The 24,872-nt window shown below is 46.5% G+C and overlaps 1 protein-coding gene across 1 annotated transcript in view; it reads right to left on the bottom strand.

The window, feature by feature from the left end:
- LOC144766837 (perforin-1-like) overlaps positions 1–15,519 on the bottom strand; it is a 38,872-nt gene extending 23,353 nt beyond the window's left edge. The window contains exon 1 of the mRNA XM_078650556.1: positions 14,945–15,519. Within this exon, the coding sequence (XP_078506682.1) occupies positions 14,945–15,519 (575 nt within the window). The remainder of the gene's footprint in view (positions 1–14,944) is intronic.
- Between the last annotated feature and the right edge of the window lie 9,353 nt (positions 15,520–24,872).

Here is a 24,872-nt window from a genome sequence, read left to right as displayed (position 1 = left end):
AGGTCAGACAGGACAGAGTTCTCCTCCGCCCAATCCTGGAGACGTTCCAAAATTATACTACCTGTTACTTTTGTTACGGCATTGAGGAAGGAGATAGGCCTGTAACATCCCAGATCCTCCCTATCCCCCTTTTTAAAAATAGGTAGGTAAGAAAGCAGTGCTACAGCTGGCAGTAATCACCTGGGCTATGATGGGCCCCCACAGAGCAATATTTGATTTAAACAAATCTACGGGGACCCCATCTGGTCCAGGGGCCTTCCCTCCCTGACTTTTAGAGAGTGCCTGCTCCACTTCATCTAGAGTGAACAACAAGTCAGTGTAATGATGAGGTGGCTTCAAGTTGTAATCCTCTTGAACATTACTACCCGACATGTCAGGATTTCCCTCATCATTATATGCTCTTGAAAAGTGCTTGATCCATTGATCCTCACTAATAGCTATTTCAATGGTTGGGCCAGCCTCACATAAGAGAAAAGGTGTTTTGACGGCCTTCCAGGATGCCAACCTATCGTTCGCTAATGAGGCCGTGTGTAATGCCTCCCAAGCCTTCTTCTTCAAGGTGTTTTTTTCTAGCCTTAATTGCTGGTTTGTAATCCCATCTAGCAGTCCTCTGATCGACCAGGTTTCTTGGCGATTTGTGTAACTCCCTTTTTAGGTGGGAATATGCTTGAGTACACCTGGAGTCAAACCATCCACTCACATGTTGATTACTATTTTTACACCTGAGGAGGGATTCTTTTATAGTTTTGGATATCACCAAGAATAAGGCTAAAATATTATCTGGGGTGGCTGTTTCGAGCAAACATGTCTCAATGGCAGATTTACATCTATCCACCACTGTCTTAATTATCACTGCCTGATCTACCATGAACCAGCGCAGAGAAAAAACATTTACACTCCCAATAGCTATATTTTCTAGCATCTGATAATTTGTGCTTGATTTAACCATTTTACCTGAGGTTAGCATAATTGACGGGCACAAAGGAAAGTGATTGCTAAGGGAGATCTCTGAAACATTAAATGAGTGGAGACTATGCGCATAGTTACTTGACATTAAAACGTAGTCTATGGTAGAAAATAGGCCCCTACCACTAAAAGTCCAGGGCATAGGTACATGTACTGGGCACAAATCTTTAACAAAACCCAAATCAAGGGCACAAATAATTCATTAAGTTGTTCCCCTAAGGCAGAATGCCAAAAATGGGATGAACATACCCCTCTTCATTTAAGATCCCGCATAGATTGTCTTGAGCGTTGGCTCATAGCGCACAATTAAAATCACCTGCCAATAACATCGTCATATCTTTCGCCTTACTTTTACGAACAGATTTCAACAGATTTTAAATTTATGACAGTTCCCACTTCAGCCTGGGGGATATTATTATGAAAATTGGTTAGGACTATACAGTGTTTTATATCTATATCCAATATAAGTATTTGATAATAGGGATTGTTAACACACATCGTTATTTCCTTCACTTTCAAAGCACTCGATATATACGTGCAAAGACCACCCTTGGCCCTCCCACTCAGACCATCTATTGCTGCTGTATGGTAAGTCCGATACCCATTCATATGGACTGCCTCTTTCGACCATGTTTCTTGAAAACATAAAATATCAAATTGTAAAACAAAATCCCACCACAAGTGGTTGCTTAACTTGAAATGGATGCCCGCAATGTTCCATGAAGCAATATGACAAAGAGCTGATTTTCCACTATCTAAGGCAATAGTAGGAATTGCTATCCCTAATGGATCCTCAGCTACATCACAATGTGATTGAGATACATTCAGACAGCCCACAGGGTTAGGAGGTATTTCCAAAGTTAAATCGCTCGTGCCTGAATCCTCATCCCTCTGGCAAACATTAATGGGGCTAGAAGGGCAGTCATTTCCTACCCGGGTCAATACAGGCTTACTCTTACTTTCAGAACAACCAGCTACGGGTTTGGGTTGGACTTAAGTCCCCAAAGCCAGTCAGTCAACGCCTTCCAGTAGGTTCAAAGCATCAAAGCAATTACTCACTGGAACCCGAAATCTAGACTCCCTATTCCCTATAAAATCTCCTACTGCAAATGGGGGCCAACAAGATTTAAAGTATGTTGGTTGTTGATAAAAAAATAACCATGAGGGAGAATATTTATGTCATTAGAGTTAACAGGCCCAGTGCTTCCCCTATCCAGTATTGCATGCACCAAAGATGGCGAACCAAAAGTTAGAACAACACAATCACCGCGTAAAGTTTTTGCCGAGCTACCCACCCACCCTATTCTCCGTGCCATTTTAAATTCTGAGAAGAGGGTATTTTTAATGCCAGTCCTTAAACCAAAGAAATGTAATGACTTGTTCCTCAGGGTCGACCAGTGTTCAAAGGCATTATGTGATAAAGGAGGTACATTTGTCAGGATAACCATATACGGGGTTGCTTCGGGGGGGGCAAATTTAGATTTTGTGGTAGTTTCGTGGCCTGCCTCGATGATCTTGAATATTTATATCTCTCTCTAAATCTTCATTCTGTCCAGGCGGCTTAGCGTCTAATACTCCACTTTCTGTATTAGCTGCATTACTAAGTTCTGCTGTTGGAGGTCCTGTTTTAAGGAGGAGATGCCCAGTTTGAATAGGGATATGAGATGCACTAGGAGTAATGTCATTAGGAGGACTCCTGATTTGCACTTGCCAGGATTCAGAAGAGCTTACAACTTGACCATCCTCCCTACCCTTCACCCTGTTATTTAGCGGACCTGGGTTGGACTTAGAATTAGCAGCCAGTGGGACCGGGGGTTTACGGCTTACCATCTCCTCCACCTTGGTCAGCCTAGTTTCTACCATTGATATTTTTTGTAGAATTGGATCCAGTAATACTGTTATCATTGTCTCCAATCTACCCAAGAAATTCCCCTCTTGACTGCTATCCACAAACTTTCCTATCACAGTAAGTGGGGTAATATTAGTAGCATTAGAATAGAATAGAATAGAATAGAATAGAATAGAATAGAATAGAATAGAAGTAGCATTTATAGAGCGCATGGCTACCCATGGGCATCCCAGTGCTAAAAATGACAGAAGCTTTTTGAGATCTATCTAGGGAAGAGCCAGGTTTTCAACAGCTTGCGAAAGGACATATGGTTAGTTTCTTTCCACAGCTGAAAAGGAAGAGAGTTCCAAATATTGGCGGCATTATAAGAGAAAAGCCGACCTCCACTTCTGGCTCTTTTGATCCTTGGGACAAAAGCCAGGTGCAGTTCACCTGATCGTAAAGGCCTATTGGGACGGTATAATTTGACTAAAGGGGAGATGATCTTGGGTCCCTTACCTCCAAGCAGTCTGTGGGTAATACAGAGAGGTTTGAAGTGGACTCCCTCCCAGATGGGCAACCAATGTAAAGCTTTCATGGCTGGCTTGGCTGACTGTCGATATGGCGTATCCATAAGGGTTCTTGCTGCACATGTTCTGGAGGGGCTTTCGTTAGGTTCTCTCACGTCTGTGATGGTTCTCAATTTCTTCCCATTTGTTCTTTTTACATAATCCTTGACTCTTTCTTTTTTTTGGGAGGTGGTTCAGCAATATGATCTGTACTTGCTTTAGCTTTCGGACCTCTAGTAGTAACTTTAGACCTAGCAGGGCTATGCTCTATGCCAGACGAAAGAATAGAAGGAAAATACTCTATCACGAACTCTGGATCATGTCGCTGTAACGGGCTGGTCTGAGGAGAAACTATCTCATAAGTGGTCATTACACTAGATTCAACATGTACTGGAGTCAAAGAAAGTCTATTCTGGGAAGGGAGGGGTTCAAGTGATAGCCTGCATTCTGTGAGTTGAATCTCCTTAATTAAGACTGATTCTGCCCTCTGTAAAAAAGCATCAAGAGTCCCTACAACACCCTGTCCTGCTTTCCGCTTACTCATGGTGGGAATATATCATCACAAGGATATAACGTAATATGTAACAATGTCAATACCAAGCTCTTACTGTTAGCGTTGTGTGAAAATCCCATAACCAAGTTCTGAAGGGGTGGCCCAGCCTGGCCTCTTATGGTCTCGGATGGGCCTGCCCTTGGTCCTGGCTTTGCCCGAGCTCCACCTGCGTGCGTCCTGCAATGCAGGAGCCCGTGAGCACTTTTAAAATGCCTCCTGGGGTGGCAACAGCCGCAAAGAAGATTGGGGGCAGTAGTCCTGGCTCCCCTCCTCTCCCCTCCGTTGATGAGCAGGCAGTGGCGAAAAAGAGGTCTGGCAAAAACAGGCTTCCCGCGATGCGGGAGCCCGTGAGCACTTTTAAAGCACCTCCTGGCACGATGTGATGGTGCTGGTGGTGACTGCTGCAAAGGTGATTGGGGGCGGTAGTCCTAGCTCCCCTCCTCTCCCCTCCGTTGATGAACAGGCAGTGGCAAAAAAGCAGGTCTGGCAAAAACGGGCTTTCTCTGTTAGTGAAATTGAGTGCCTTGAAATATCTCATTCTGGATGTGGCCGAGTTTCTTTTCTTGGATGTGAATGAGTTCTCTGTGCTAGTTGATTAACTGAGACACTTAATTTTGGTACTGATTGTCAGTGAACCTGAACCATAGAGACATTTTAATAGACTTTGTAGGTAAGAAAGAAGATTCATGGAATCTTTGTATATAATTTTGCTGCATATCATTTGAACTCAGGTGGAAACCAATAGAAAATACTCCACAGTTGCTATGTTCCAACTAACTATTAGATTCTAACAAAGAAATGGAAGCCAATTCTAATACTATTAGGCATAGATACATACTACTATTAGATGTTGTGGTCATATTAATCATTGTGCTTATAGGGTTATATCCAGCTACATACAAGTCAGTAAAAGTTAAGCCCACTGTTGTCCATACTACACCACATCCTGTTGATAATAACTTACAGTTGCGGGGGGAGTTAAGAAAATGCACACAGATCTATCACGAGGAGATTATGCTTCAAATGTCATATTACTTTATTCGATAAAAAATGTCATCATAAAAGTATGCAATTTATACAATACAATAAAAGGATAAAAACAAGAGCCCACCAATCCTTGTATACATACAGCATCACATACAGCCCAAATCTGAAATCCATAAAATATGCACTAAAAACGGATACATAAAAACCACAAAAACTTGCTACCAGGGGACCATCTGACAGTTATGTTGTATGGGGGTAGGCTTGGCACTTCTCATGCGTGTCTGCCATGCACTACCCAAGTATTTAGCTACCCCACATACCATAGCAGTGGAGGACGTATCGGTGCAGAGGACTCGTAGGGCCATTTTGTGACATCTAAGTCCCAGCCCCTTGCATAATGGTTTTAACCATATCTACCTGGCGACCCTATATGCCGGGCAGGCGAAGAGAAAGTGAGCCACAGACTTGTTGGGGGCTGCACAGCCAGGGCAGACTTTTGATAGACCGCCAAGATTGTTCCACCTGGAGGTGAAATCATTCACCGGGAGGGTCCCAAGCCTAAGTTTTAGGTAAAGTGATCTATCCAGGGGTTTCCCCATGAGGTCTAGGAAGGGTTCAAGTTTCCTTGTCCATTTAATCTCCAAGAACCGCTCAGAGAGAGGACCCCCTGTACCTCTGCAGGTGGCTGCCTCCTGGACCCAGTCCCAATATAGCTTCTTGATCACAAACTTGGGAGGCGGAGTTTGGCTAATCCATCATTCACTCAAACCCAATTGGACAACCAACTGCCTCAGGTTGCACAGCCACTTGATCTTGTTACCCGTATTGAGCAAAATAAGTTCATCTAAAACTGCTGCATAGTTGTGGAGCTCCCGGGTGCTTCTCAGTCGCACCCAGAAAAGTAGTGGACGCAAGCGCACTATGTCTTTAAGAGGGCGCCTACCCAAGTCTGGCCGTAGTGGGATTAGCGGGGTGGAAGCTGGGAGGGCTACCAGATCTCTAAAAAACTTGTTTTCAGATGTAGCTAGATTTGATGTGTTCTCGAACCCCCACAGCTCGGATCCGTATAGGGCAGCCGGTAGTACTTGGCCTTCATAGATTGCGAGAGTCGGTGAAACGGGTCTACTCGTTGACTCCCCTGTTCCCTCAAGGCCACCCCTGAGACTCTTTTATGGTGTAGTAACATTTTGGCCATGTGATCCTTCCAATTCATCCGGCTGTTTACCCTAACACCCAAGTAATCAAAAGAATCTACCATCTCCAAGGGGACAACATTAAGCGAAACTTTGTTCCTAAATCTCTTGGAGGGTGAAATGGCCATAAGCTTTGTTTTAGAAGTGTTGATGATGAGGCCTCTGTCAGTGCAAAACACACTAAAACGGCCAAGAGCTTTTGAAGGCCAGTGGGGGATTTAGAGATCAAGATGGTATCGTCCGAGAAGAGTAGGGTAGGTTTTTTTTCCCCCGCCAGGGATGGCGCATCTGCCGCTTCCTCCCTCAGATGGTCCACCACTCCATTCACAAAGAGGGAGAAGAGGGTCGGCGCCATAACACATCCCTGGCGGACTCCGCTCCTCACGGGCACCCTCTCTGTCAGTTGTCGCTGGGTGCCCCATCTGATCCTCGCATAATTCCCCTTGTGGAGCTTCACAATAAATCCCAAGAGTGGCCCTGGAAGGCCCATCTTCTCCAGGATATCCCACAGCCTTGCACGAGGGACCATGTCGAACGCCGTTTGGAGATCTATGAATGCCAGGTAAAGACTTGATGGCCACAGCCTTCCAATAGATCGCAAAAAGACGGAAGACCTGGTCCATCGTGCCCACCTTTTGTCGAAACCCTGCTTGGAAATGAGAAAGGACCTGCTCCTCTTCCATCCAGACACCCACCCTGGAGATGATGACCCTGCCAACCACCTTCTGGATCTCGTCTATCAGACTGATCAGTCTGTAATTGGCAGGGTCATCTCTAGTGCCCTTTTTATACACAGTTACCACCTCTGCTCCCTTCCACGAGTCTGGCTTCAAATGTTTATTTTAGATTGCTATAGGAATATTTTGACAGTATGAATGTGAGAGATTGTACCGTGTGCACTCAGTTGCCTGTGTCTATTGCAGAGGGTGTACCCTACCATCATATCCCTTAAAAATATGGCATTCCCTGGAGCCTTTTATTGAGCTTATTCTATAGACAATGTATTTCTCAATATTATTTTTCGAACTATGATTTAGTTTTTTCAGCAGTCCCTGTGCTTAACCATATGAATAAGAATCCTTATTTCAAAGGGGCTGAGATTGCATGCAAGTATTTTTCATCTTGTAAGTCACTGGACACTGCATAGGCATAGAGACATAATTTGACCTGTCATGTCAGATGTGGCAAAGAATTTCTTGAATTGGAGGAGGGCAGAAGGGGAGATCCAGAGTCCAATTCCTAAAGTGATATAGATCTTAAGAAACACCATAGGTGGAACAGTGAAGAAATTGAACATCAGGTGAAGGAAAAGTTGCCTGCCTTGACCTTAGATTGGCAAAATAAGGAAAAACGGTGTATATATGTTGATCAAAGTTATATAGTCTTGTTATTACAAAGTGACTATGAACATGTTTTTGAGGCGAGAGGGAAGTATTACCTTTCTTTGGAGGGAAAGGATCCTGGAGTGTATTTTTTTTTGTGGACAGTATGCATATTTCAAATTGCCCCATGAAAAGCATTGTACGTGTTATCTTGGTATAGTTTTCCTGAGAATTTACCACAAGGAACATTTCAATGATCCTGTATGGAAACGAAATCTAGAACTAGGTGGGGTGCAGCAGAAGTGGTAGGAGATATTTTCGGCACTATAATCCCATTTGTAGTAGTGATTCTGGAAGAACCTGAAAATTAGAAAGCGGTCTACAATAGTGGATAAACTGGCTACTAGTAATGTAAATTCTTTATTGTTTGTTAATACTGAGATGATTGTGATAAGGTATATGGTTTTACAGAACTGACTTGCGTTAGTCCTTTTACTCGCAAAGGAGGGCGGAGTCTGTAGGATGCTCAAAGTTCAGCAATGTTGTATTTATATCCCAGATGAAAGTCAGGAGCTTGAGAAGTATATTCAGAACATATCTGGGTTGACCACAAATTTGAAAGAGTTAGAAGACAGGAGCATTGGAAGCCAGTGGAAATGGATTGTCTGCGGTAGGTAAATGGTTTGGAAACCTGGGAAGTGGAATTTTGAGTGCCATCTTGAAACCCCTTCTGGTAAGTGCTTTTTGTGTAATATTCCTATTTATAATCTTTAAGGGATACTAGTATACACAGGCTAGGGGGTGAAGAGGAAGAGAGCAGATGTGGAGTTAAATGAGAGAGTAAATACTATGATGACATGAAATGTCTAGAAGATTCTAGGCGAAAGATGCTAAAGACTACAAGGTTTTTGATAGTCTGTCTGATAACATCTGATTGTAATCTGTGATGGCTGGATTCGCCATCAGAAGGGGGACTGGAGCAACGTAATTTTGGCTTCACCCTTTCATGTTTAGTTAGGCCACATATATGTGTATGTATGGTTTTATGTACTCGTGTGATATAACTTTATTAACGTAATGTAGGGCACTTGAACAGTTACAGAAATGGCCTCTACTATGTAAACTTGACATTTATATAAGTGTATATCAACGTTTTCTTTACAGTAATGAGTTGTAGTTCTCACATATATCTACATTTGTGTGGTTTGAATAATATTGTATTTCTTATATGTTAATGTATTTTGTTAAATGATGCTCACCATTTATTTTATAACTCAAAATATATCCATTTGAATAGTGCTCTACACTTATATTGTTACTGTATTTGTATCTGTAATAATGCACTTAACTGTGTACTTAAATGCTTGCCGTACTAAAGGTGACCAATGGCCTTAAGCTTTAGGCTTTCACAATGTTTCATTTTAACGTGAATGCTTTACTTTGGAGGTAATGTTTCTCTCCTCTACAGGTGCAGAGGCATTAGTCCATGGACAATGAAAGGCACATTATGTGGAAGAGATAGTGAGTCCTCAAAAGAAGTATCTCATGGTAAGGATAAGAAGACTTAATGGAGGAGGGGAGGACTACTGCGCGCGCGAAATAAGGAGACAGGAGGAGTTCAAGGATGTTTTATTCTGTAGACCAAAGGAAAGAAATCTCAGGCGTAGTTGACGAGTTTACTGTTTGAAGATGGGACATAATTGGACATGTGACCTTGAATTCTCTCAGGTTCTTTTGGTGGTTATAATTGGGCATTTCACTTTAGATCTGTTCAGATTCCCCTTTAGACTCTAAGTACAGACCTCTTTGTGACATCTCTGTTGTGTGGCTTCATTCTATACAATATACTTTACGATTGAGAACTTCTACAGAAGTTCTGCTATTCTGACACATTTTCTCTGCTTCCCCGATTTAATAGGGATTCTCTGACTCCCAGTTAAAATAGCTTTAAGTAGGTCTTCTCGGACAACCTCATGTATAGGCAAGAGGATCGAAACTTTCAATCTACACATCAGACTGTATTTCTCATTCTGTGTATAGCAGCTACCAAATCCTTATTTATTTTCTGTTATTGAGGATCAGTTTTATCCGTTGCTTCATATCCTTTCATGATTCTGCATTTTTATACCATGTTTCTGCAACTAATTTATATCAGCTTGGTTTTGAAATAATAATCAATCCATACTTAATCCCATCAATCGACTCTGGGCTTTACTGTGAGGCCAAATGGGTTACACTGTAATTGGTAATTTGTAGTTAATCTTAACTTCTTTTATCCCTCACACACCTAGGACTTTCCATTGCAGGGGGCCATGAAGAAGGAATCCATGTTCCATGCATTTTCATTTGCATCCCAACAAAAGAAATGTTGATTTCAAATGGGAAAAGGAATCAGTACCAGTGCCTAATTTGCAGAGCAGCTCTATTTCTTGGGCACTTGTACTAATTTTTATCACCAGACTTTAAACCTGAACAATAAGGAAAAAGTTAAAAAAAAAAAGGAGTGGGTAGAGAAAGACAGGAAAACAGTAACGCAATGAGAAGTGAAAAAGAACCTACAAAAGTGAGATGAAGAGACAGGAAATGTAGGGTGTGGGAAGCAGGAGGCATGAGGAGGAATATAGACTAGGCAGTGGAAGTCCCAAGCAACCCTATCATTCAGCAGAGAAATTGAAGCGCTCAAATGGAAAACGTTGGGCTTTTGCTTCTTTTTTTCACTTTTTACACACAAATTAAGAACTGGAGTGGTCAAAGCTGGGCTTGCCTTCATCAAGATGTCCTATATCCGAGCCTATTACTCATTGTTGTGTTGGGACCAGGATAGAACATGCTAGTAATCCCCCAGACCGAAGAGTACAAGTCATCGGTAGCCGCGGTTGTATGGAGTTCCCCCACTATATTTAGAGAGGGCACTCCGTTCCCATTAGCCATAAGAAGCCGAGAGGTGCCACCTTTTGCTTCAACACTGCAGCTGCTTGCATTTACAAACATTGTGCGCCTCACAGTGTGTAACCTGGCCTCAGGGTGTTATCAAGCCCTTCCTGCTGGAAGCATCCATTCTATTTGTCATAGTGGCCCAGGAGGGGATTCTCTTTAAAAGTCTTATCGAAGATGTAGCAAGGAACTTCACACCATTAACTCTTCCATCGCCTGAGGAACTTTAAATGTGAAGTGCGTGTGTGCTTTGAAGATGAAGAAAAGAAAGCAAATATGTAGGAACAGCAATTTTGATAAAAAAATACAAGCATTTTGTTTATCTGGTTTCTGCAGTTTAAAATGCAATCCCAAGTTGCACGTGTTTGTTTAAAAATAATGACCCCTTCAGCAATTTCTGAGCTAAACTGCACACCGAAATTTCGAAAACATACATTTTATGCATAAAAAAAGTCAAACAAACCAAAACCTGAAACCCCTATCGGCAAGTAGAGGATTGGGATAGACAGGCTGCCATGTTTAATGTCCCAACATTTAATCAGTTTGATGTTTTACAAGGGATGGAGGACATTGACGGACTCCCTGATATTATAACCACTCAAAAATCTGGATCATCCATAAACCCATTCAATGTAGGTCCTGTCTCGGACATGAGTGAATCAATTGCGATAGAGAGTAAGGATAAAGAAGGATCCACAGATCCCATAAGAAAAGAGCAACCCCCTAGTATGTCTAGTTTATCTAGAAGCTCAGAAAAAGATCTATCTCGAGAGATTATATTGGAACCTGAGGACACCCCGGGTACGTTAGCCATTTTAAAGAAGAAGGACACATTGGCACTGGTGAGCTGGAATATAGCTGGTCTAAGGTCTAAGCTGGGAAACGAAAACTGGATTAATCTTGTGACTGCTCAGGATGTTATGTGTTAACATGATCAGGTTCTATAGACCAGGTTTCTTGTAAACGGCTTTAGGACCTATTTTTCCTCAGCAATTCGTTCACCCCATTAAAGGGCAAAGGGGGATTAGGCACATATGTATCAAGCATGTTGTCATATACTAAAATTTATGTTGTTTTTAATGATAGGTTTTACCATATTCTCCATATTTCCATTGATTCTGAATTTTCCTTGGTTTTAGTAAATTTTTATAATAATGTCCAGTTGGAGGAAATGGATAACACTTTTAAAAGATTAGGAAGGCATATAAAAGCCATGTTGACCCGAAGTTCTAGAGATGTCTGTGTAATTTGGGCAGAGATTTTAATTGCTCCCTATGTGCAAGAGCGGAAAAAGGCACCTGTGGTGTTGTGCTTTACAAAGATACTTTTTTGTCCCACTTTGAACATACCAAGTGTAGAGATCATATAAACGAAATCAAGTTTGGATCCGATATGGGGTTTGTAAATAGATTGGTTACCCCAGAATGTCCATTTGTCCCCACTTTTTGTGGTAGAGGGGATACAACAACGATTGATTATATAATCGTGACTGTGAGACACGGGGCAATGATACAGTCTTGTAGTACTCTTGATAACTCACTGAGTGACCATTATCCTCTTAGAATTGTACTGCAAAGTACTTATAGTACTCTATGTCTGTTAGGTACCCCTGACATACAATTGGATAACATCACCTTGTCAAGGAAAAATGGCTATTCCTTAAAATGGTCAAACATAGTTTCTGAGGACTTTCTCAAAAAACTAGTGAAGAGCATGTGGCCACAGTTTGAGGCATGTACTGATGTAAATATCGAGGAAGGCGCTGTTGTAAATAATTTCTTATTAATTGTCACACAAATTAAAAAACTTCTCTGGGTTGAAACTAAAGGCCCCATAAAACCCCGAGTAAGCTGGTTCGATTCAGTGTGTACGAAAGCATATTCAAATCTAAAACATGCATTACAAGCGCCAGACAAAGACAGGACGTTAATTAAGGAATGCAGATATATTTATAAACAGGCGCTAAGAAAGAGGAAAGATACTATAAAACATGCAACTTGGGATGCTCTGTGTGAGGCCTCGTTAAGTCGAGATTCAGCAGCATTCTGGAAAGATGTAAACTCCCCCTTCTCTAATTATAATAGTACTCCCACAATAGAGGTAGCAATTTCCGCACCGGAGTGGGTGAAGCATTTCGGAGATTTATATTCTGCTGAATGCTTGCTAGGAAATCGCTCACTTTCTGCAACTCCTAATATTGAAGAACCTAACTTAAACAATACCCAGGCACATGATGATTTCTCTACAGAAGAAGTCAGCGCTAGTATCAAGGCAAGTTCGGGGGGCAAAACACCAGGCCCTGACGGGTTCCCGGTAGATCTATTCAAAAATGATATTGATTTATGGGCCCCGATCCTGGCTAGAGTTTTTAATTTTACTTTTCAGAATGGTCCCCTGCAATCGTGGCGCGAGTCACTGATAGTTCCAATATTTAAAAAAGGGGACAGACTTAGCTGTCAATGTTATCGTCCTATTTCACTTCTTGACAGCACCATCAAAGTCTTTGGAAGGGTCATTTTAAATAGGCTTCAAATATGGGCGGATGAAAACAATATAATCAGCGATTTACAATACGGGTTCCGTAAAGGGCTTAGTACAATTGACCAGTGTTTGAACTTACACATTTTAATAGAGAAATATATAAAGGCCAAAGAGGGTTGAATATTTTGAACTTTTATATATTTAACATCTGCTTTCGACTGTGTCTCACACAATAAACTTTGGATGGTTCTGAGCAATATGGGGGTATACAGATCAATTGTAAACTTTCTAAGGGAATTGTATCAGGACGCGTCTGCAAGAATTAGATTTGGAAAAAACGGTGAATGCACTGATTCTTTTGGTATAGGCAGTGGCGTACGACAAGGCTGCGTGCTAGCCCCACTCCTCTTCACACTCTACATAAATGACGTGGAGAAAACTCTTTTAAAGGAATGTAGGGATTTGCCTATGGTAGGAGATAGACCAGTGCCCGCATTATTGTATGCCGATGATGCTGTCCTGATGGCTCGAACCCCATTGGCCATGCAAGCCCTGGTTACCTCCTTTGCAAATTTTATGAGTGGATTAAACTTAAAGATAAATTGCTCAAAAACTTTTACTATGATTTGCGGAGGTGGCACAAATAAAAAGAGGAAAGCAGTTTTTATTGGTGCGACCCCAGTTGATTTTACTCCAACTTTCTCCTACTTAGGAGTTTTGTTTGATCACACTGGCAACTGGAACATTACACTCAAGACAAGAAAACTGCTGTATTGTAAAGCCATAATGGCGTTAAAAAAACTTTAGCCATAAAATCGGAAGGAAGCCTATAAGGGAAATGCTAACTGTATATAAGGCCACTTGTCTAGCAATAGTGACCTATGGCGCGGGCTTGTGGGGGCATGCCAATGTGACATGTCTACAGGTGGTAGAAAATCTTTTTATGAAGTACCTTCTGGGTGTCCCAAGAAGTGTATCCACGTACTCTTGCCACACAGAACTTGGGGAACCATATCTAGTAGATATTTTAAGAACTGCCCCAATACTGTTATGGCATAGAGTTTGGACAACTGACGAATGTGGTCTAAATAGTCTGGTTTTGAACAATGTGTTAGGCCTAGAAAAGAAGAATAACATTTGTTGGCTGTCATACGTGACGAAATGTTTAGGGAACCATATATTTTTTTTAATGACCCAACCTCTTTAATAATATCTCAAGGAAAGCTCTGAAAGAAAAGTGTATGGGATACTTACATGAACGCAGAGCGCAAACAGAAATGAAAAAGAAAACTGTATTGGCACATGCACAAACTGTTATTTCTGATACAATGCAGCCATACGTCAAACTTCAGATGAGCGATTACGAGAGGTTTTTATTAACTCGTTTTAGGTTTAATTTATTGTTTCGGTTATTTAGTTTCCCAGACACGAATGATTGGTCAAAACACCTGATCAAATGTCCCTGTGACAACCTGTCAGAGCAATCAGACATGCACATTCTTTTTTTTTGTAAATTTTATATTAAGCCTAGAAGAAAATTGGCATCCCCCTATTGAAGATTATGGATGTAAATCGCTGTCGCCCTGCCTTTCTAGCTGTACAGAAACTGGACAATATTTTAACTGTCGTATTTATTTCCTCGTTTTTAAAAAATTCTTTTAAATTACGAAAAACGATGGTATTCTGAATTACAATGTATTGTTAACGAAATTATGCTGAATTGTTCCTGGAATTATGTAGAAATCTTTTTGGTATTATGACAAAGTGTTTATGTATTTACAATGGTGCTTATAATTAATTTACTAATTGAATGTGATTTTATATGTACTTTTATGGTTATTCTGTTTTAATAACCGAATAAAGAATTTGAATGAAATATAGCATAAAAAAGTCAAAAAAACCAAAACCTGTTGTTTTGCATGATTATATTTATTTGGTGTTGTTGTGAAACAGGCCTGCTCTAACTTTATGAGGGAGGACTATTATAAGGGCACGAAAGTATGTATTACTTCCGGTGGCTTTACTTTGATTGACATATGTTAATTATTCCCCACACTATTCCTCTTAGGACGTTGCCCTGCCCAGACCACAATAACAGGAGTATCCCATACCTGTAATAGACACAGGCGACTTCGCGCGTGACGAAGATGTACCCTCCGTCACGTTCTCTTTTGACTGTGAATTGAGCCAGCGTGGCGCGAGAGGCGGCCGCCACTACCACAGCGTCGGGGTCCACGTGCAGCGGAAGGTCCCCCAGGCCGGCCCGCCAGTCGCTGCCGATCTCGGCGCTCAGCCAATCAGCGTAGGCCGCCGCCGACTTGAAGATCTCGTTGGAGACTCGCAGGGCACAGGTGGGGAAGGAGCGCCACTCTGCCACGCCGGTTGGCAGCTTCTGCGGGCGACCATTCAGCAGCCGGTTGGGGCACAGGGTGCACGTCTTGTCCCTGCTCAAGGCACTCTCCAGCGGGGTGATGCGGCCGACGGTCCGGCGCAAGGTGGTAATGTCAAAGCCAGCTCCCGCCAAATCATGCCCTGGAATGAAATCGGCTCCCTGGCACTCCTGGTGGGTGCCGGTGAAGCACTCAGGATGGACAGCAGGAAGCTGGTGCATGAAGAAGAAGTAACTGATAAGTACGATCCAGTGGCGGTCACAGCCCATCGTCGGTCCTTCGGTAGCTTTGTACATTCATAGGTGTCTTTCCCAGTCGTTTTTAAACTGTAGCTTCAACCTGCAAGAGAAAAAGATGCAGAAAGCGTTCAGTCATGTTTACATTTTCACAGCATCCTCGGGCGACCTCGTTCTATTCAACCTTCTATTTGACTCATCCGTTGACCCACAGAAACCCCCTAGAACTTGAGATGGCTTATCTGCCATGTTTTCACTGGCCTAGCCTGATGCATTCTCTCTAAATCCAACCATACAACCCCGGTGACAGCAAGTGAAACCTGGTGGGGGAGAGGGCTGGGGGGGGTGGACTCCATCCTGTCCCTGGTTACTAGCCCATATATTAAATTAGGAGTAATTGCAATGGGGAAGCGGGGTATCACAGCAGTTTTAATGTTTATTCTGTTGGAGCAGGGGACTCCAACCTTTTCTGTAATAGGAGCTACTTATTTTCGATGAAACTCATAGAGATATACGAATATTACTAGTGTTGTAATACTGGCCCCATCAGACACGTTTACATTAGTGGCCACCATATGCAAGAGTACTACCATGTTGCCTGCAGTAATGCAAAAAAGGCATTGTCAATTTTAAATGCCTCTACATGGATAATAGGTATCAGCCACAGCTGCGTGCAATGCCTCTGGCACCAAGGTAGCAACATTTACAAAACGTCTCTCCAGTGCTGTATGATGTATCACTCAAATATCAGCTTTAAATATATTTTAGAAGTCAGTCATTTTTCTCCATATATATTATCTTATGAGTTCTTGAATAAAAAACACATTTGCATCTTGAGCATAAACTCAATTTGGCTATAGGTGTATTAATTCAACCAATCAAAATCTTCTAATTTAGCAGGCTACATAAACACTGGAGAGCTACTTACTAGGGTAACCAACTGGCATGGGTGCAAATTCAGGACGGTCAGTGTAAAAATTCAGGAGAAAGGGTCAAAATTCAGGACAAAAATTCAGGACAGAAGGTCAAAATTCAGGACAAAAATTTGGGACAAAACAAGTTTTACAGACATATCAGAGGAGGTGGCACAATAATGTATAAGTAAGTAAATAGACAACCAAAATAAATACAAGTCCAAATAAGTTTATATAAGGTTGAGACAATCGTGCACTTCAAAGTTTTTCAGTATGTGCGCAGCTTTGCAAATCTGCAATCAATATTTGAGCTAGTAACAATAAACATTAAATGGTATTTGTTTTTTTATGTTGAAATCTGTTTAAATGTGTAGTGAAAACGCTGTTAGTTATGTTATTTTTATTTTCTCCAGCATGGCGCCAAGACAAAAGCATAATGCTTTGCCTAGACCAGGGGGCTCCAACCTTTTCTGTAGTGAGAGCTACTTCTGCTCAAGGAAAGGCTTCCTGAGCTACTAGTAAACTTTATAACTGTAAAATAGTGACTACGCTATGACCACACTAAGCAGGATTATTAGTAATTACCACCCAAGTATTTCTGGTGCGGTTCCCATCAGAAATGCAAGGAAAACATTCATCAATATAAAATGCCTCCACCGGACTTATGAAGTAACATTCAAATCTAAACATGTCCTATTTAACAGAGTATATAAATATGGCAGTAGGTCTCCCCAGCTCAGCTTGAATTAGTATTCATCAGTTTCTGAAAGTGCACTTCTTTCTATGAAATACCACTTTTCACTGTGGGCAAACAGACTCAATTTAACAGAAGAAAATCCATTCTTGAAAACAAAAACTGCCTTTAAAATATAATTTTTCAGATTTTAGGAAATGCACAGTCCCAAAACATCAGCTTTTCATTTTCATCAAGTACTCCTATGTACAAATGCCTCATATGGACAGACTACTTTGAATTCCCAGGTATTGGTCTTGTGCCACAGATGCTCACACAAACAAATGATGGACGGAATGCTGAATGAATCATACATTCTCCCCCAGTCAAGAGATCTGGATTAAAACCATCGTTCTTTTGCTCACCATGCCACCCCAGTTTAGACCCAGCCATATGCAAATCAGTCTTGACCCTGTGCCTCATGGGAACAGTCCAGACCGAACTGCCAAGCCAGGTCCTCCGTGGACCAGAAACACGGATGTCTGTATTATGCCAATAGTGCCCACCATTATACTAGGGCCACAGTTGGGCCAAGGCTTGAAACCATGAGGGTCAAGGCAGAGACCATATAGCAGTCATGACCATTATTACGCCAGGAATACGTAAATGTAGGCCAGTCATTCTCCCAGTATGTAAATGATGGCTGCCAGTATACCACAGCTAGACCAAAAATACCCCAAATAGTCAAGGATGACCTTTATTATGCCATTGGCACTATTATGCCTGGAATGGGCACAATTACGTCAGAGATAACACCCTTATGGTGGGGGCTAGCATAGACATTTGGTGGTCCTTGACACCAGGCGTAGCTTTCAAGAAGCAATAGTGTTTATTAGGGACGCACATAAATGGTGATGAGTCAATTCATTTTCTCTGGTCTGAATCATGCCCTGTTCTCCTCAGGTCTTGAGCTGGTTATACATCCAACTGACACATTTTCACTCTGACTCTGACTCCTGCAGTTCCACACTTTGGTGGGTCAGCACTCATTACTGCTCAGGCTACTACTGTCGTACTTCTTTTATGGTCAACTGGTCACACAAATGTTGTGACTGATAAAGCAGGGATACAAGATGGTCAATCTCCTTGTGGCTTAGTTATATTGAGATTAGATACAGACTGTCAAGTACAGGCCCTTTAGGCCGATACTTTGTGTGTTTGAGTGTTTAGTATAAGTTACTGCCATATGTGTGGCTTGCTGTCACTCTTAGGATCTTGAGATCAGCAGTGTTGCCTTCTTTAATAGGCGCCTACTCTCCGAATTTGATACTGGGCTTGGCTTCATCTCTGAGAACTACTTTGAAGGTACTGGCAAGCTACCAGTAGCTCCCGAGCTACTCGTTGGAGACCCCAGGCCTAGACAGTCCCATGCAGGAGAAGGCAGACCACATGCTGTCACTACAATTGGGCCCATTGTCATTCTACAAGTGCTCAGAATGACAATGGGCCACTCCACAGTCTGCACAAGGGAGGTCCGGGAGGGGCTGCTGCAGGCAGCCTCTTCATTTTAAAAGAGAAGTGCGAGAGGCCCCGAGTGAAATCTTATAAACTCAAGGGGCCTCTCGCATAAGAAACAGCATTCCTTACTGAGATGTCCCATTTCGATTTTAGTATGATGTCAGTAAGGCGTCCGTAATTTGGGGTCCCCAAATTACGGACGCCTTGTGGACATCATACTAAAATGACGGACGGTCTGTGAAATTAACGGACGGTTGGTCACCCTACTACTTACAGGTAGCTGGAGAGCTGAGCCCGTGTTAGAAGGACTCTAAACGAGGTCAATGAATGATTTCTTTGAGGTTGTCTATCACGTCCTCACGCTGCAGGAATTTAGCCAAGCCCATACTACGACCGACCACTAGGTGGCACTGCAGAATCGCGTTCCGCCTCCTCACCCAAGGGCCTCTGCCAGTGTCATACTGCGACTTTAGTTTTATACAATGACAAGACAGGCAAGGCAGCCTATTCCGTGGTGCCCTGCATCCCTCGAGACAAGGTACGAGTGTTAAGAAGGGTTCCTAACGGATACGTCCCCCACACACGGGGATACCACAGAACGTCCTAAACCTTATTATGGCCAGACTGCCGGGCCCCGGGGGAAGCAAAGTCGCAGACTAGTCTTCCCCCGGGGTCATTCGCGCTGATAGGCCAGGTAGGGGAAAGGGAGGAGTTAGGGGTTGGGGGATATAGGCGCAGGGGAGGAAGGGAACTTCCTCTTCCTGCGCCTGGCACCATCGGGAGGGTCGCAAAAGGGAGGTTAGTTTAGCGAGGGGCCTTACTTGTAGTGCAGTTGGGTGGTAGCTGGGCCGGTTGTATAGGCGCCGGGGGCTGTTCCACACGACAGCTGGTTTCAGTTGCTCCGCCGGTAGCGTGCACTTTGGCACGATGTCGGGAGTGACGTCGCAGGAGGTCCGGGAGGCCTTACTGTTGCTCGCGAGGGCCGGGCGGGAGGACCTGCTTCGCCCGGGGGTTTTGGGTCAGGCCTGGGTGGGGGCCACCAGGGGCACGCGCACTGCCTCTGCCGGGGTCTCGGCCGCGGTGGCGGCTTGTCAGGAGGATGAGCCGGTGGCGGACGAGCGTGGTTTCGAGCGGAGGGGGGGCGGAGCGCCCAAGGACACGGCGAGGGGCGGGAAACGCAAGAGCCTGCCCCCGCGTGCCTTCCCCCCGCTCGATTTTGTGCCTGGTGCGACAGGGGCCGCTGTGGGGCCCGCGCCCCCCGCGCTTTCACTTCTGGGCCCCCTGCAGGTGCCGAGCAGGTGGCGGGGCTGGAGGACACCGCTCCTGGGCCTGCTTTAGAGGTGGAAGGTGCCCCAGGTGGGGCTGTGGCGTCTGGGTCCGGGGAGCAGGCGGCTGACATCACCCCTGGGGCTGGCATTCGAGGGGGCATCACAGGGGAGGACGGGGGCCTGGAGGAGGTGGCTCCTATCGACCTGTCCACTGGCTCCAGGGCGGGCACCCCCGCCCCGGCAGGTCAGGCGGCGGTGGGGGCCACGGGGGGCGTAGCTGGGCGGCCCACCATGTTTCCACTGGCTGGAGGGCCTGGGTGGGCCCCGGGTTTCTCGCAGGTGGGTTTCTTCCCCACGGGGGCCGACTTTTATGGTTATGGTCCGCCCCCGCCCCCCCAGATCTGGGGCGCAGCTTCTTGGGAGGAGAGGGCCAGGGGGGAGAGGATCCTGGAGCAGATCCGGGAGGCCCGGCGGGCGGAACAGGCCGGGGCCAGGTTGAGTGCGGTTTGGCACCAGGAGTTTGATGAGTGCCCCTCCCCGACCTCTGAGGAGGAACGGGAGGCGGAGCAGGAGGAAGAGCTCAGGAGAGTCAGGGCCAAGAAGTCTGTGGGGACCCCCCTCCGCAGAGAGTTATGGCAGGTGTAGGGACGGCCGGGACGGCTTTGAGGCCCGATGGTGCCGGGGCCCACTCAGGCTGGAGCGACCTGAGGGGTGGGAGGGGATCCAAGCCGGCGGCTGCTGGCAGAGCCCGGGGGTGCCTGGCGGAGCGCAAGACGGCTCCGAAACGCAGGACTGAAGTAGCAGGGCAGTCTGCGGCGGCTGTCCCTCCACCGAGGGCTCCGGCCCCTGCGGCGCATGTGGATGTGGGCGTGCAAGTTCGGAAGGGTGCGCAGAAAGGTGTGAAGAGAGCGGTGAAGGAGGTTGAGTCTGTACGGGTGGATCAGGAACCGGTGCTTGATTTGGATTATGGCACGGAGAGTGATGACTTGGAGGAAGGGGAGATGCGGGATGACTTGGTAGGCTTAGGGAGCGCTGCGGACAACGGCGACCTTGGTGTTTTACAGGCCCCGGCGTCGACGCGGACTAAGGCTCGGACGACGGTGGCCCAGGTGGCGGTGCCCAGAGGACGGCCCGAGGGACGGACGGAGACACTCACAGGTGAGGGTGCATGGTGGGCTGCTTGGGGTGATGGTCCCCGGAGCGGGGAGGGGCGCAAGAGGCCTTGCAGGTCTGTGGGGGTTGGTGATGGGTCTGTGCGGGGGGGGGAGAAGCCATCGGGCAGTCCTCCTGCGGAGGGTAAACAGGTGGACGGTAAGTTGGTGACGTTGGGGGTGCAGACGGACAAGGCTGGGGAGAAGGAGGACAAAGGGGTGAAGGTCCCGAAGAAACTGGCGTACATGGGGCTGGCTATGCCGCTGGGGTCTCACCTCTCTGAGAAGTTGAAGGAGAGGATTTGGAAACATGAGTTTGTGGACGTCTTTAAGTTGCTCCATAGGGAGGTGCAGGCGAAGGAGGGATCCAAAGAGGAGGAGTGGGAGCTGACTCAGCGCCCTAGGGTGCCGGTGACGATGGAGAATTGGACGTCGGCTTTCTTGATCTTTGCCAGTGTCTATTGCCAGAAGTATTTGGATAGGGCGATTGCGCTGTTCAAATACATGGATGTAGTTCGTAAGGCCCAGATGCAGTTCAGGGGGTTTGCGTGGCTTAGCTACGATGAGGAGTTTCGGGCCAGGGTGAGTGCGAATCCGGAGAAGTGCTGGGGGGAAGTGGACCAGGAACTTTGGATGCAGTGGATGGCGTCGTCGCACTCCACGGCGTCCACGCATACGGCCAGTGGTCTGCCGGTGGTGTATCGGTCCTTTCAGCCGCGTCCTGCCCAGGGTGGGGCGGGGGGAGGCTCTGTGCCCAGCACCATCGTCTCTGGGCAACAGTCCAAGCCGGGAGGTGTTTCCACGGGAGTCTGTTGGAGCTACAGCAGAGGGTATTGTTCCCGGTACCCCTGTAAATTCAAACACGAGTGCTCCAAATGCGGTGGGAAGCATTCCCTTACCCAGTGTCTTACCCTTACCACGCCCTCGGAGCAGTGGAGGAACGCTAGGGGGCGTGGGCACCCTGGACAGAAGGGCGCCTACTCCGGTTAGGGTGGAGGCGATGGCCCCTTGGCTCTCTTGTTACCCGGATCGGGAGGCTGCTGCGCGGCTTTTCTGGGGGTTCACGGAGGGTTTTAGAGTGGGCTATCAGGGTCCTAGGGAGCGACGTTGGGCCGACAATTTGAGATCAACTGCCGAGTGTTGTGGCTGAGAAACTGCGGAAGGAGGTGTTGGAGGGCAGGGTGGCTGGCCCGTTTCCTGACTGGCCTTTGAGCGATCTGATCGTCTCGCCGTTGGGGGTGGTGCCGAAGAAGGAGGAGGGGGAGTTCAGGTTGATCCACCATCTGTCTTGGCCGGAAGGCAGGTCAGTGAATGACTTTATTGCGGAGGAGGACTCTAGGGTGCTCTATGCGTCAGTGGACGATGCGATCCGACTGGTGAGGGTTTGTGGTCCGGGGGCGGAATTGGCGAAATGCGACATCAAGTCGGCCTTCCGTCTGCTGCCTATTCACCCGGCGGATTTTTCGCTCCTGGGCATGCAGTTTGGGGGGGACATCTACGTGGACAAGGTTTTGCCCATGGGGTGTGCCATTTCCTGTGCTCTCTTTGAGCTCTTTAGTACTTTTCTGCAGTGGGTCATGGTCCGGGTCAGTGGGTGCCGTGAGGTTACTCACTACTTGGACGATTTCCTCTTTCTGGGGAAGGCGGACTCCGGGGATTGCGGCAGGGCCCTGACGCATTTCCAAGAGGTGGCCTTTCGTTTCGGGGTGCCTCTGGCGCCGGAGAAGACAGCTGGTCCTAGCTGTTGCCTCACTTTCCTGGGGATTGAGTTGGATTCGGTGCAATGGATGGCGCGCCTCCCTGCGGCCAAGGTGACGGAGATACTGGCATGCCTGGACTGGGCGGTGGGGGAGAAGCGGATTCCTTTGAGGGCTGTTCAGAAACTTCTCGGCTTCCTCAACTTTGCGTGTAGGGTAGTGCGGGCAGGACGGACGTTCTGCAGGCGGCTCGGCATGGCCATGTCGGGGGCAGTACTTCCGCATCACAGAGTCAGGATTTCCATGGGAGTGAGGGCGGACTTGAGGACATGGATTACTTTCTTGCAGGATTTCAATGGTGTGTCCCTGGATTTTGATGAGGAGAGGGCGGTCTGGCAATGCCAAATTTACTCCGATGCGGCTGGCTCGGCGGGGTTTGGTGTTTTCTGGGACGGGAGGTGGTGTGCGGAGGTCTGGCCGGCTCCTTGGTTGAGACAGGGGAGGAGCATTGCCTTTTTGGAGTTCTTCCCTTTGCTGGTGGCGCTGGAGGTTTGGGGGGAGGAGTTTCGGAACAGATCTGTGCTTTTCCATGTGGACAACATGACTGTGGTGGAGTTGGTGAATCATCAGAGGGCTCGGGACCTGAGAGTGCTGCGTCTGTTGCGGAGATTCATGTTGGCCTGTCTGCGGTTGAATGTGGTGTTTCGGGCTAAGCATGTCCCTGGAGCGAATAATGACATTGCGGATGCTCTGTCTCGTTCGCAGTGGCAGCGGTTTCGACACCTGGCGCCGGGAGCGGAAACTTGCAAGACCGAGCTGCCGGCCGGCATCTGGGCCTTGGGGGAGTGAGGATGATTGGACTGGTGGAGGGTTCGCTGGCTGAAACTACGAGGAGGACATATCGTTTGGCATGGTCGGAATTCAGTGTTTTCATGGGCTGGAACATGGGCAGTGTGGTGGGTACTGAGTCTGATGTGAGGCAAGGGCTGAGACGTTTCGTGTTGGTTTGTGTTGACAGGGGTTTGTCTGCGGCTACGATCTCTGGTAAATTGGCAGGGGTATCTTTTTACTGCGTGCTGTTTCTAGGGTTTGATCCGACCAAAGATGTGATCGTAAGCAGAATGTTGCGGGGTTGGGGCAGGGAGCTTGGGAGTGGGGGGGGTAGGCTGCGTGAGGCAGTCACGTTTGAGTTGCTGGTTCGGCTGGTTGGGGTGTTGCCGGATTGTTGTTACGACCTGGTTGAGGCCGGTCTTTTCCGTTTGTGTATGGTGTGGATGTTTTTCGGGGCTTTTCGGGTTTCGGAGTTGTTGGGTTCGAGGAGAATGTCTGGCCGGTTGTTCGAGGAGGTCCGGGTGGATGGGGGCCGCCTGGGGATTTGGTTGCGATGCTCGAAGACTGACCAATTGGGCAGGGGGAAATGGGTATGGCTGAATGAGACTGAGGGCGGGGTGGTGTGCCCAGTGTTTGAGTGGCGTTTTTTCCTGAGGTCGGTGAGTGTGGCGCAGGGGGAGATTTTTGTGCATGCATCTGGTGCAAGGGTGACGGCGGGTCAGCTGCTGGCAGTTTTGCGCAAGGCTTTGCGGAGGTTGGGATTGGATGCTTCTGGGTTTGGGACTCATTCGTTCAGGATTGGGGCTGCGACAGCTGCGGCCAGGCTGGGGTGGTCTTGGGACAGGATATGGCAGATCGGGCGGTGGAAGTCCCGATGTTGCGAGAAGTATGTGCGGAAGTGAGGGGTACCTGTAGGTTTGTTGTTGGACGTGTCGTTGTTTTCCTGTTTCTAACATCTTTTTCTTCGTAGGTTGCGTGGGTGGACCGGGCAGTAAGACGGTGACTTGGATTGTTGGGCACTCCTTCGTGCATTGGGATTCCAAATATGCGGAGCGACAGGTTTACGGCCGTAACCTGGGACTGAAAGGACACTTGCACGAGTACCAATGGTGGGGCAAAGGTGGCATGCGATGGGGGGCACTACTGCCCTGGCTCGCGAAGATGGTCCCGCAGAGGGGTTGCCCTGATTTGTTGATCATTCATCTGGGGGAAAACGACCTGGTGCAGCTGTCTGGTTTGGCTCTTTTGCAACTCATGCAACGGGATCTGGAGGTGTTGAAGGCCAGGCTTGCAGGGACCTGCATTGCCTGGACGGAGTTGGTCCCCAGGAAAGTGCGGAGAGGGGCTATGAAACATGGGGC

This window comes from Lissotriton helveticus, chromosome 7 (genome assembly GCF_964261635.1).
Source record: "Lissotriton helveticus chromosome 7, aLisHel1.1, whole genome shotgun sequence".
Classification (NCBI taxonomy): Eukaryota; Metazoa; Chordata; class Amphibia; order Caudata; family Salamandridae; genus Lissotriton; species Lissotriton helveticus.
This window is presented reverse-complemented; position numbering and strand designations above follow the sequence as displayed.